The 13,782-nt window shown below is 44.6% G+C and overlaps 1 protein-coding gene and 1 long non-coding RNA gene across 2 annotated transcripts in view; one reads left to right on the top strand and one right to left on the bottom strand.

Annotated features, from left to right (window-relative positions):
- Antxr1 (anthrax toxin receptor 1) overlaps window positions 1–13,782 on the top strand; it is a gene marked incomplete in the record, with an annotated part of 213,545 nt that overhangs the window by 159,480 nt on the left and 40,283 nt on the right. The window contains 1 exon segment of the mRNA XM_013514693.1: window positions 4,160–4,240. Within this exon segment, the coding sequence (XP_013370147.1) occupies window positions 4,160–4,240 (81 nt within the window).
- Window positions 4,250–13,072, bottom strand: LOC102016931. The gene is made up of 3 exons (XR_261069.2): window positions 12,134–13,072; window positions 7,305–7,422; window positions 4,250–6,693 (listed from the first exon to the last, which is right to left on the bottom strand). It is a non-coding gene; the product is annotated as an uncharacterized LOC102016931 (long non-coding RNA).

Raw genomic sequence — 13,782 nt, 5'->3', positions numbered from 1 at the left:
TTGACATTTCATAGTAATATTGTGTCAGCTTCATATGGTAAAAAGCTATTTTTAAATGCTAGCTAATGCATTCTGGCAGAGGGTTCCAAGGTTGTGGAGAAATCTTTGTTTCAGCTTCGCAGGAGCAGTTCAGCATTTCACTGGGGGAGTAAGGATCAGGGTCTAAATTCACCATATGGGGAGGTTTCTGTACTCTGGACACCCAAATCTGAGATAAACAGAGGGATATTGGCCTCCAAGGGTTATTATAAGTAGACCCTTGTGCTACTGTCTTTAAAGGACAGCCTTCTGCCTACATTCGGAAAATCTAGGCTCCATCGTGGACTTCTTTTTAACTGTAGAGAGTTTTTTTTTATTCTCATCTTAGCTGTAATCATTCTTTTCTAAAGCTTTCTGTAACTCTTGCCTTAAAAGTTACCTGATAAAGAAGTCAGAAGAGTAGAGATGTGTAGATTACCCAGATCATTTCTGTGCCACAGACTGGGGACTTTGGGGTCATTTTGGATCAATTAACTCAGGACATCTAGGATACAATAGAACCAGTGTTACCTTAGCCGGAAGTGCGAAGCGCAACAGCTCACCTGAGTGAAACACACACTGCAAGTCAGTCTAGATCCCAAGTGCTAACAGGTTGTTTATTTCTCATAGACAGCCCTCAAATATAGAAACTACTACTCCTCCCATTTACAAATGGAAAAGCTAAGACAGAAAGAGGTTAAGTAATTTGCCCAAATTCACTCTGCTGGTATGATGTTTCATGTTTATTTTATTAACTGCAATACATCCATTTGGGCTAGCAATTAAATCTGACATTAATCAGTAAACAGAGAAGACGGAGAGCCTGGAGGTAAAGGACTACTCAGAAACTCCTCACAGGGTGAGTGAGCCCGGGCCAAAGCAGGAGCCAGAGAGATGGTGGGACCAGGCTGGGCAGGGAGAGGAGACAGGAGAGCTCCTAAGACAGACCATCCCCACGGTGTGCTTGGTGTTGGCCACGAGGAAATGACAGAGGGGAAAAGTTACAGTGATCTCCTTGTCTCAGATTGTGCAAAAAGGGGAACAGTTGTAGGGAGAAAAGAGTTCATTCCATTTATGACATTTGGCTTTTGATACCTGTGGTACGTCAACCTTACAATTAAGATTGAATGGGTCACTGGAGATCCACATCTGAGCTCAAGAGAGGACCAAGCTGAAGACAGAATTCATGAGCTATGAGACTAGACAAGAGCACTCAACCAAAGGGAGCCAAAGAAGCTGAAGCTTCTAACCAGAGAGGCAAGAGGGAAGGGGCCAAGGCTGCGGGTCCAGAAGGGAGAGCTCAGCACAGCAGAGCACTTAAATGGACCGCATGAAATAAATGTCTGGGGGCTGGGGATTTAGCTCAGCGGCAAAATCGCCTGCCTGGCAAGCGCAAGGTCGTGAGTTCGGTTCCTGGTACCGGAGAAAAATCAAAAAAAAAAGAAAGAAATGTCTGAGTGTTTGGCAATTGGATGCCAAGGGTGGCCCCAGCAAGAGCCGTTTTGGTGGAGGGATTGAAGCAGAAGCCCAGCTGGAGAACAATGAAGAGGGATAAAACTGCAGGCTGGGGGAAAGGGGCTTGAAGAACATAGAGGATGGACAGATATATCTTAGAAAGTTTAGCTCACTGGATTGTTACACCCTGTCTTACATTCTCTTCTAATCTTTCTACAGAGCTGCCCAAATTACCACTTAATGACTTTACTACGAACATAGATAACATGGAATAAATACTTTATCTGAGATAAGAACCTAACTTTAATGTTTAGTTTTAAACCTTAGAAGTCTATAGTGTAGACAGTACTATTATCTCCCTCATCATGATGAGAAACATAAGGCTTAGGAAGATGAAATACCATGTCCCAGCATGTCCAAGCAGCACGTTCCCCGCAAGGGGATCCCAGCTACAGACTCAGACGGTCTGACTTCAGTACCTTGTGCTTAAGCTCTGCAGCATGATGTGCTGCCAGAAAGGCGCATAATTTACTACCTTTCTCCTGTGACTGTACATCTAGGCTGTTTCTGCTCTTACCCTGTGCACATAGCTTTAAATATCTGCTGAGTTAATTAATATAGCTCCTTACCGGCCACATCTTTAGCCCTCTCTCCTTGCTCACTTGTCAAGGAGTTGAGTGATTAACAGACAACAATGTGGGTGGGCTGATTTACAAAGCCAAATACTGGAAGGCCATCCCTCCTCCTCAAAAAAAAAAAAGGTGGGGTGAGAGAGGCATTCATCCAGGAAATCCACCTGGTTCTATCCTGAACTATAAATGCTTATCCCAAAGAACCTTAAAGGAAAACATTCAGCTGATGACAGAAATCATTTAATGAAGAAAACCACGCTGAACACAGCAGTACTTCTATTCACCACTCTAAAGTCATTTCAGAATATTTTCAGAGGCTTTTGTAAATTCTTTTCTAAAGGACATGGAAACACTACACTTGGCAAGATAAAGTTTAACCCACAGAAGCTCCAACAACAGTTGTCAAAGGCTGAAGAGAAAAGTGCACACTCAGACACACATGCACACACTCCTACACATCTGAAACAAAATTTTTCACTGACTGATGTTTATCCTCACTGTGTGCTATTAACCCTACATTTTCTTTTCTGTTCTATTTTTTTAAATTCTACTCCTAACACACAAAAGTGGTCTCATAAAGTTTAAAGATCTGTAGCCCACAGTTTAGAAGCCCTATTCCAAAGCTGTGCATACAAGCATGAGCCATGTGTGCAATTCTGCAGATAGTATAACAGAAAGTATATGCGCTTCCCCCTTAGACAGACATGGGTTCCAATCCCAACTCCAGTTTACAAGCTGTGTGCCTTTGGGCAAGTTGCTCGATCACTTTGGCCCTCCATTTCCTCCCTGCCACCTTTCAGGACTGTTGAGAGAATGAAGTAAGAAGACCGATGTAAAAGCATCTAGCACTTAGGAGCGTCCATCACTCAGTAAATACCTATCGAGCACCACATGCTGTCTTGAGAGCTGGGCATACAGCAGAAAACAAAACCAACGCTTACTCAGCTTCTCTGGAGCTGCATTCCAGTGGGCAGAGACAGTAGATAAGCAAATTAAACATAAATACCGTTCAGGGAATGTAAGGGCTATATTGGTTTCCTTTCACTGCTATAAAAAAGTACCCCAAACTTAGAGGCTTAACCCAACACAAATTTATTGTTTTACAGTTCTGAAGGTCAGAAACCCAAAAGGGGCCTTTTTGAGCTGAAATCAAGGTGTGGGCAGGGCTGTGTTCTTCTTGGAGGTCCAGGCAACAGTTCACTCCTTTGTCCTTTCCAGGTTCTGGAAGCTGCCCACATCCATTGGCTTGTGCCTCATTCCACCTCCAAAGCCAGCCACATTGGGTTGAGTCCTCACAATGAACTGCTTTGCCCCTGCTTCTGTCAGCGCTTCTCGGGCTCTGACTGTCCTGGCTCCCTCTATAAAGAACCCATATGGTAGATTGGGCCCACCTGCATGAGCCAGTCTATCAACACCCTTAACGTAACCACACCTGCAATATTCTTTTCACCACAGAAGGTAACCTGTCCCAGGGAGTCCCAGGGACCAGCATATTCACTCTTCTCAGTCATCTATGCTGTTTGCTCCTCTGCTCTTGAAGCCTGGGCCTACAGAGCAAGCTGTAGCTGAAGAGGGAACCTAACACACAGCCAGAGGTCTGCATCCCAGGGGCCTTTCCCTGGCTTTGTTCTGTCAAGAGGGCCAAGAATTTTCCCAACACTGTCATCTTTGTCTTCATTTATGAGCTCTGAGCTCTGACTGGGAAGAAGAAACATTAGCGAAAGTTGAAGGGATTGACTTGTGGGTAAAGATATGCCCAGAAATGCGATAAGGACAAAAGCCAAGTGCCTGAATGAACTTCCTGTTTGGAAATTTAGAGCTGCACTCAAGTGTCAGGTGTATCCTTCGTGAGCACCAGCGTCCTCTCTTCTCCTGCATTTGTGAAGCTTGAGTTTTATGTTTAGGGACTGAAGAGTCACTAACCCTGTCACAACCCTGTTCCCAGCACTGAACTGTTCACAAGGCGGAAGAACCATGGGAAGCGCAGTGTGTCTGCAGTGGCTGGCTACTGGTCTGGTTTCATACGTAATCTTGGTGCCTTTGTTTTATTTCAGGGAAAACTCGATGCCTTATGGGTCTTACTAAGGAAAGGATATGATCGTGTATCTGTGATGCGGCCACAGCCGGGAGACACGGTAGGACTCCTTCATGGATACATGGATTCTCTCTCTCCCTCTCTCTCTCTCTATCTATCTGTCTATCTATCTATCTCACACTCTCTCCCTCTCTCTTCTCTCTCTCCCTGTAGAGCTATGATAACTCCAGATACACAAATGAAGTTATTGCTTTATGTTGTCACAAATCAAATACTAATTTTCAAAATTCTACTTTTCGCAAAACCTTGAGTTTTTATTTGATTCTAAAGTGGACTTTCACAGAAAACTATTGAGCCTCTCAACTTAGAGGCACAGTAAGTACTAGAATATGGCTGGATCAAACTTTGGACAGTCCCAGGAGGAAGCCCTGCTGGGTTTTGGCCACACTGGCCGGTGGCAGAGAACAGAGTGGCAGTAACCACAAGGTCAGGATAAAAGCATAAGGGGCCACAGGGAACTCTTACTGTCACCCAGCAGGTCTAGGGCCAAGCATCCCGGACTGCAGCGGGTGTTCTATCTTGGGTGAGGGTTGGTCTAGGAACTGCCAGAGCTAAGTGTGGAGTGTTAGACAGGAAAGCCACAAAGACCTTAGAAGCTATCTAGCCCATGTCTGCATGCTTTGTAAATGAGGAAACAGAGAAGGGAAACTGAATAATTTGTTCTGGTTCAGAAAGTGACACTGCTATTTCTTCTTGTCAGAGCTACATGCTCTTCTACAGTTTTTCCCAAGCAAGGCATGATATCAAATTCTCCTTCAATTACCAGCAACCTACATCTTCCATTCACTTCTTTGGGAATTGGGCCCATTTATCCAAAAGCAAAAGGTGTCTAATTTAAATTTCTTTTGCAAATGAGGCAGACTTTGATTTGATTTGACTGGTCTGGAAAATTTTAGGGAAGCCGCCTAACTTCTCTATGTCACCTTTATAAAGTAGATGGCCTGGTGGAGGGTGGTAATGTTTGTAAAACATTTGGCCCAGTGTTGAACATAGAATAATTTCCAATCGATGGCAAATATTATTATGATTATGTACTATGTGTTTTTCTACCCTTGTGAATGGTTGGTGCAAACATCAAGCCACATTGCAATTGGTGTGCATTGGATACATACATCTTTGCATCGCCCATTCTCCAACATGACGTCTCTACAAACACTATCAGGACCCTGCCACTACATTCACTTTGCATCAGTAACAATGGGCAGTTTGTGACTAGGGGGAATTAGTCTTAAGATTCATAGCTTATGGGAGCTACTACCCAGATAGCTCTTCTTGCTCCAAATTGTGGCAGGGATGGCAGATAAAATGTTGTGAAACCAAGCATATAAACACTGGGTCAACTTGGCTCTCATGGCACATGGGGGTTTTTTATGTGAAAGTCAAGAGGAATGAGTTTCCACAGAAAATTTTAAAGTAAAAATCCTAATACAGAAATGGACCCAGGCTAGAAAGTTAATATTCAGGAAAATATTTGGTCTTTTAAATTATGCATCTGGCTGCTGTGAAAAACTGAAGGTTTTAAGGATTCCTGACACTTATCTAACATTAAAAATAATAAAATAGGGTTCAGTAGTCGTATTTTTGTGACACAACATGCCGATACAATGTGCAGTCCTTCTTTATTCTGAGCAACTAAATAATTCTTCACTAAAAATATGTTAGCATCCCACTCTCGACTGATTAATTTGGCAGAAACAAACTGATAAACTGGGTCAGCCTAAGAAGTGGGAGGGGTATAAGAAAAAGAAAAGATTGAAAGAAATATCATTTATATTCAATGTTTAGGGCATAAGGCCAGTTGTATAAATCCAAGAACAATGGAATAGAAACTGATGGAATTTCCTTCAATGTATCATACCTAAATTGAATATCTTATTTACTAATTCTGAATGAAAGCTTGTATTAGCATTGTTTTTGAAAAACATGGTTTTGAAAAGACACAGTACCACCTTGAGCTTCCACTCCCAATGACACAAAGGAATAGATTTGAAGTACAGGACATGTAAGAATTAGAATACATTTGAACACATTCTCAGAGCCATTTCAAACTCCAATTATCTAGTTTACTTTGGACTTTCTTTCCACAACTTCTGCTAAAATTGCATGATACATGGGAGAAAACAGATTGCGCGAATTGTGTCATTGTCGTCATGGTAACGACCACACACTTCTCCATGTATACATGAAGCTACACAGCAACAGTCAGAGACTGGGTAGGAGCTGCAATCCAGAGCTGTATTATGACTTTCCAGGAGAGAATTCCAAGGGCATCTGTGGGCAGGCAGGACCATATTAGACCCTGGTCCACATGCTTCCTCTGTTTTGTTTTGCATAACCTTCGCAGACTCACTACAGACCTGCATGTCTTGCCCGGTATTGACTGTAAGAATTCCTCAGCACTGATTTATGAGGCTGACCACATTTTCCATAAACTCAACATGACTACATGCAGACATGTGCTCGTGAACAAGAGTCACAGGTTCTGGGTTTTTCCTTTAAAACAAAACAAAAACAAAAACCATCAGTTACACTCTCAGTTACATTCTGAATTGCTTCAAACGTATGTTGACCTCACAGAAATCTGGCAATTCATCTACCTTAGTTCCTGTCTGCCCAGCCTTCCTCCCCGCTAACACACTCCAGAAGCAGACACAGCCCACCAACAAGGCCTCTGAGCTGCTGAAAGGCCTGACTCCTCCACCCCACCACAGAGCAGGGGATGCTGGAGGCTTGAGCCCAGAACTACTGCCCTTCCCTAGCAGGGGCGCCCCACCCCCTCGGAGCTATGCATGCCTCACATCAGGCAAAACACGTATGACAGCAGGAGAGGTGGCTGCTTCCCATCTGCTGTCACCTGTCTTCCTCTTCCTGTGTGGGGTGGATTCACAGACCCATTGTTCCTCTAGCCCGCCAAGAAACCCCTGCGGACATAAAAGAAAAAATTCCCAAAGAAACCACCTAACTAGCAAACCAGAAACATATCTGATCCTAAAACCTGAAAGTTCACTAAGCCTATGGTGTCCTTTGTCATATTAAACTAGAAGTTCCAACCATATTAAACTGAAAACCATAGAGAATAATGTCATATCAAACTGAAACCATACCTTGTATTCATTCTTTGAAGTGTAGAAGGTGACTTGGATTTACTGTGGGTCCGTACAGTGAACAGAACTGTAACACTACAGGTCAGAGTCCCAGGGAAACAGATTTCATCTAAAGGAACTAAAGGATAACAGTTTTAAGAACAGAATGGGCTAGTGCCCCAGTAACTGACATCATCATGCAAAGATAACGTAAGTTGAACCATGTGGCCAGGGTATAGTAGGTGAGTCCTGTAGCAGGTCAGTAATTCTGAAACTGAAGCATCAGAACCACGTCGAAGGCTTGTTAGAACACAGACCGTAGGGTCCACCTTCAGTTTCTGATTTGGGGTGGGCTGGGGACTTAGCATATCTGATGAGCTCCTGAGTGGTGTGCATACTGCTGGCCCGGGCACTACACTTTAAAGAACCAGTAAGATAAACTGAAGAGGATGACAGTCCAGGCCCCTCTAACCCTGAGAGCTTGGATTCTAAGTCAATATGTTCTAAGCAACTGGCCACCAAGTCACTGCTCTCCTGTGTTTTTCCAAGTAGCATACAACTGGAGAATAACTAGTTTAGCTTAAATCTAAATATTCAGTCCCAGAGAGTTGTAGAGGAGCCCTTCCCATTTGTAGACAGTACCATTCCTAGATTGCTAATTTCAAACACAGAAAAGTAAGGGAAGTCAGAAATCACAGTTTGTGGAATCCAGTAATTTCTAACCTAGCTTTCAAGCACTGATACCGGGGTCCCACCCCAGTGGTTCTGTTTAACTGCCTGGAAGGAGGTACAGGCCTCAGGGTGTTAGAAGCTCTTGGTGATTCTAATGAGCACCCAGGGCTGAGAACCAGTGAGCAGGTCCAAATCCCTATTTTTGATGCAGAGAGTGTCTCATCTTTCCTTCCTGAAACAATTTAAAGATAACTCTAAGGGTCTCATAGGCATAAGGAGAGTAGATAATTACGATCTTCGTGTGCTTTCAACAGTCTTTTTTTTACCAGGAAGCTGGCTAACTTAGAGTCCAGCTACCATTATTGTTACTGCTTGGGTAAAGAAGATAGAAGAAATATAACTCCCGAGTCCTTTCCCACTAAGATGAACTCCACCCCCTTCACTTGCTTCTAGGTGGCCCACTACGTCTTGTTTTGTTTTCAGCTTCTTGTGCTCTGATCAGGCATCAGGAGGCTGGTACGTTCCATTTCTGTCTGCACACAACACACTCAGGCACTCTGAGCGTTTTGTTTTTTTTTTTTTTTTTTTTTTTGCAAGGCTGGGTCCCCTCACAATCAGAAGAGACCCGAGGAAACACACACAAAATACACATAAACAATGTTGAAGCTCATCTGAAGTCCAGCCCCAGAGGTTGTGAAATCCTCTCCCAGAGCTCCAGCTCCGGGACTGCCTTCTGCACAGCTGTTTCCAATAAGGGAAGGAGCCAGTCACATGGGCACCGTGGCTCCCTGATGTCTCAGAGACTAGCATGGCCTGGACAGGTTATCTCCAGGGTAGCATCCTCAGCCTGGTCTTTCCAAACAGATGAGTCCCCTTAGCATGAGCAGACCTCGGGGAAAGCATCTGCATTCTGCTCCTCTCTCTTGCCCTCTTTCACATGCCCTGTGTTTCCTCTTTCCTTTCCCTTCTTTCTTTCTTTTTCTTTTTCTATCTTTACTGTCAATTTTAAAGGCTTGTCATGGTTAATTTCCCTAAAACAATCACACATCTACTGCACTCCCATTAGAAACCATTTCTGGTAGGGGCACTTAATTCTAGCTGCTTAGAGTTCAGTGTACAGTGTGGATGAAACAAGGGTCAAGCACTGAATTAGCTGCAAATGGTTGCAGAAGCACAGACCCACTTGTGATCATTTAGGGTACTGATGTCTCCATTTGACAGAGCAGCAACTAATGTCAGGAAAGGTTACTCACTTTTCCAAGGACACACAGCTGGTAGGAGGTAGACCTGAGGTACGTATGAGTTCAAGACTTCCAGACTGGAAGTCCGTGCAGAGGATTCCTGAACGCGTTCATTCATTCACCAGATCTGAGATGAGCACTGTGTTAGTGCAGAGTGTTGTGCAGCAAATAAAGAGCAGAGACGGACGGGAGAGTCCCCACGCACCACCCAGTGTGAAAAGCTCTGTGATGGAGTTGAGTACAGTGAGGTTGAGGGATGCTCCTAGGAAGGCATCGCATCAGCCTTAGAGTCAAAAGTGGCTTCTCAAAGCGACATCTAAGTGGAGACCAAATAAAAGAGGGGGGATAGTCCAGTTCAAGGGAAGCTTGGGCAAAGATATGTAGGTGAAATTGTGGTTCCTTTGGGAGATGCCAGGTGTGGGATGGAGGACAACAGAGAGCCAGACAGCAAGAGGAGAGACAGAGAAGCCCATGGGTCCTGGTCAGGGACCCCCCCAGGAGACAGCGGAGATTACTGCATGCATAAGCAGGAGCTTGTCACAGGTGTGTTTTAGCAAGATCATACTGACTGGTTGTGGATATGGTGACAGTGAGAGAGTGTGGATCAGGAGGACAGAGCCTTTATGCAAGAGATACTGAGGAGGGCAACACATTCAGGACCCCTTCTGTCTCTCAGAAGCTATTCCTAGTCCCTAAGCTTATCCCCCATTCCTTTTCCCTAGTACATTTTCCTACTCTTAAAAGAGACTGAGAAAACAGTTGCTGATTGGTATCTGCTTGGGTGTGGAGGATGGGAGAGGAAAATGTCAGGCGGACACCAGCCTCACCTCAGTGACAGAGCTGGCCATGTTGCATTCGTAGGGAAGGAGAGCATTGGGAGGACAGAGAGTTGCTGGTGCCTGTGGTTCACCAAAGAGATGACCAGCAGCAGGCCAGGGCCAGCGTGAGGTGTGTGAGGCAGTTAGAATGGGAAATCTGGGGAAGTGCTAGCTTCCAGAGTCAGGCAAGTGTAGGGCCAGCCCCTGCAGGGACCTAAGAGGAAGAGTCCCCTTAAACATCGTGCCCTGAATACCCATATGCTTCAGCCAGCTCTGCTCCCACCCCAGGGTGTTCTGAGCTGGAGGTCCAGACCTGGGAGTCATCAGCATAGCAGCTGAGACTAATGTGAATAGTAAACCAGGCAGAATGGAGAGAGAAAGGAGAAGTAGGCTAAGCCTCAAGCTCCAAGGGTCATGTCTTTTAAATGGGGTGGGAAAAGTAAGAGGGGAGCAAGGAGACTAAGAGGGTTTCACCAGGGAAGTGGTAGCAGGAGAGTCTGGCATCATGGAAGGTTCAGGAAAAGGATACATCCCAGAGAAGGATGCTGTCAGTAGTGTCAAGTGACAAGAAACTAAGATGCGCACAGAAAGCAGCCCTCTCGAGGGCTGAGGATTTAGCTCAGCAGCACAGCACCTGCCTGGCAAGCTCGAAGTCATGAGTTCGATTCCCGGTACCGGAAAAAAATAAACAAACAAAAAAAAAAACAGAAAGCAGCCCTCTCCGGAGACTAGTGAAAGGAGGTCTCCACAACCTTGGAACCCCAGGCTCTGCAGGATGATGTGAGCAGAAGTAAACTTTCACTTCAGGAAGAAGAAAATGAGAGGGAAGCTAAGCAGGAGCAGGAAGAGATCTGGAGTTGGGAAAAAGGATACTTCATCAAATTAAGATGGGAAAACCTAAGTGTGATTAACCTGAGTGTGATGGATGATTCATGACAGACCCAGCAGAGGAAGGGTTTGAACAGGAAAACTCATGGAGAGGTGCCGGAGCCTTAGAAGAGGGTGAAGGACCTGCAGGCCCGGAAGTGTCTGTCTCCCTTGGTGATGTGGGTGGCAGAGTCCAGGTATAGGCAAAAGGACAGGAAGCTGAGGGCACCCTTTGATGGCTTCTGTCTCCGTGAAGAGAATGGAGGAGCACAGCAGCTGGGGACAGAACTCCTGAGGACAGGAAGAAGCCAGCCACCCCTAGGAAGGAAGCCTGTTGCAGCTTCAGAGTGAATGTCTCTGCCAGTGTAGGAAGCATGACGTTGCCCAGACTCAACAGAAGGACACATGTGAAATGTTCCAGTAGAGGGGAGTTCATTTACTTCAGAGAGCGAAACTGATTTCAGAGCATTTTAGTTACATCTCAACATGTATGAAAAGCTTTTTCTCAATTATTTTCTTGTGTTCAAAACAGCAATAATGAAAAGAATCAAGTTATGTAAAAATTGAAGTCATTATGAGGAGGTCAATTTCTTTACACAACAGTTGACACATTTATATTGGCCTGGAATAAACAGATCTTAGGAATGTCTGTCATTGTCTGACAGCAGGCTATGAGGCCCCCAACAGATCTGGAAAGAAAGTCCAGTTTGCTGGCCACTCATCTGACCTTTTATAAACTTTTGTAAGAAGTGGGTCATGTAAGACAAAGGAAAGAAAAAAAATTATAGGAAATATTCCTAGAGGGTGTGATTTATTTTGGCACAGCATCTTCTCTGGATGTTTGAATTCTCAGTAGTATTCATGTAGTTCTCACCCTTGGAAATCTTTCCTTCATTGTTTCATTGGAATGGGGGATGAGTACTTAGAATTCTTGGCTGACTTTACTGAATTTAAAAAGAACAAGTTCAAAACACCCTCTGTCCACAGCAAACACCAAATTCTACCCAAAACCTACAAAGTTAGCCACTTTTCAGTAAAATTAAGTCCAAAGTTGGTGCTGTGAAATATACCACATTGAGACTCTTTTTTCTTGTACCAACTTCCTTCCATAGCTGGAAGTATCTCTGAGTGTGAAAATAATTGGCATAATTGAATCTTTTCTACTCCTCTTCCTCCCTCCCGCCCTCTCCCTCACTTCCAATCCCCATAATCAAACCCTCCTTTTCCCACAAGCATGTACATTCACACTCACATTTCTTCCCCTCCTGCCCTCCTCCTCATCATCATCATTTTGTAGCTTCTCTGAGGACTTTCAACTTCAAATTGCCTCATCTCCCGGGCAGCTGCAACAACAGAAATTCAAATCCTGATATCAAGTTGCAAATAGCAAACAGGGGAGAAGTCAATGCTAGAGGCGGAATAAGACGGGGCTGGGTAATAAAGCACCCTGCTCAAATTCTCTGACCTCATTTTTCTCCCTTTCAGCCAGAATCGGGATTGAGGAAAGTTGGACTTGGATCTGGGGTCAAAATTTTACCCAAGTTCACAGTGTTTTAGAAAGTTTGCTACTGGGGCTGGGGATTTAGCTCAGCGGCAAAGCGCCTGCCTGGCAAGCGCAAGGTCGTGAGTTCGGTTCCCGGTACCGGAGAAAAAACAAAAAAAAAAAAAAAAGAAAGTTTGCTACTTCGTCAAAACAGAATGTTTATGTCTAGCCATTTGGCTTCTGTGGACCCATTCCATCAGCTGATGGCACTGGACATAGTCATCTCTAGGGATATCCTGTAATTCTGCCATAGAGCTCAATTAAGAAGCACTAGAATCCAGGCTGGCTGTTGGGAAATTCCGTTCTCGCCTGAAAGTATTGGGTTAAATCATGGATGGCCAAAGCTGGGCTGGGAGATACACTTCACAAATTCACACATACCCATCTTCTCTCAGCATTTCCATGACCTCTCACCTTAACCTGATGCACCTCCCCGCTGTCCCTGCGATGGTCTGGCTGGCAGTTCCTCATAGTCCTAGTTCCTTCATTTTACAAGAAAATAGAGGTCTTAAAAAATAGTAAAAAGACCCCAAAGCACTCCCAGGTACATTATCTCATTTATTCACCTTGGTTTACCCTTTTCTTGCATATAAGAAAGGGAGGAGGGGCTGGGGATTTAGCTCAGCAGCAAAAAGCGCTTGCCTGGCAAGTGCAAGGTCGTGAGTTCGGTTCCCGGTACCGGAGAAAAACCAAAAAAAAAAAAAAAAAAAAAGAAAGGGGAGGTTCACATAAGATCTCTGCACTCTTCAGGATCGCAAAAGATATTAATGGAAGTAGCAAGACTAGAACCCAAGAGTCCTGCACTGCCTGACCCTGCTTGTGTTCTCACCCAAGGCCCAGAGAAGGGGAGCAGTTGAGCTCAAGCTTCCTCTCAAGAAGAGAAGACAAAATCCAACTTTGGAATGTAGAGTTTGTCTTTGCCGCCCAGTCATCTCCCATTCTGTCCTCCTCTCTTCTCCCACCTCCCATCTTTCCATTTTTATACCCTGCCCAAGATGCCCATAAATGCTGAAGCCCTCCCACATGGGCCTGCTGTCCTGCTCAGTGTGCTGCTCTCCTAGATTACTCAGCATTATCTTGTCCTCCCTTACTCCACCTCTCCCTGCCTCCTCCCTTACCACCATCACTGTATCAAAGACAGACTATGCCCATTCATTCAACAAACAGAGCTTTGGCTCCAGCAGGCAGCAATCTAATATGGTATAAGGTCTAGTATGGTATGGTACCATACTATGGTCTAGTATGGTATGGTATGAGCAAGCAAATGTCCTGCCCTTGAGGTGTGTACATTAGAATAGTCAGGAGAGATCACCAAATTATAATTCCATATTGTAAGTGCTGTGAAGTTTGGGGTTCTT

Source organism: Chinchilla lanigera, unplaced genomic scaffold (genome assembly GCF_000276665.1).
Source record: "Chinchilla lanigera isolate Chin_1 unplaced genomic scaffold, ChiLan1.0 scaffold00023, whole genome shotgun sequence".
In the NCBI taxonomy this organism is placed as follows: Eukaryota; Metazoa; Chordata; class Mammalia; order Rodentia; family Chinchillidae; genus Chinchilla; species Chinchilla lanigera.
Note: the sequence above shows the minus strand (reverse complement) of the source record. Positions and strands in the feature narration are given on the sequence as shown.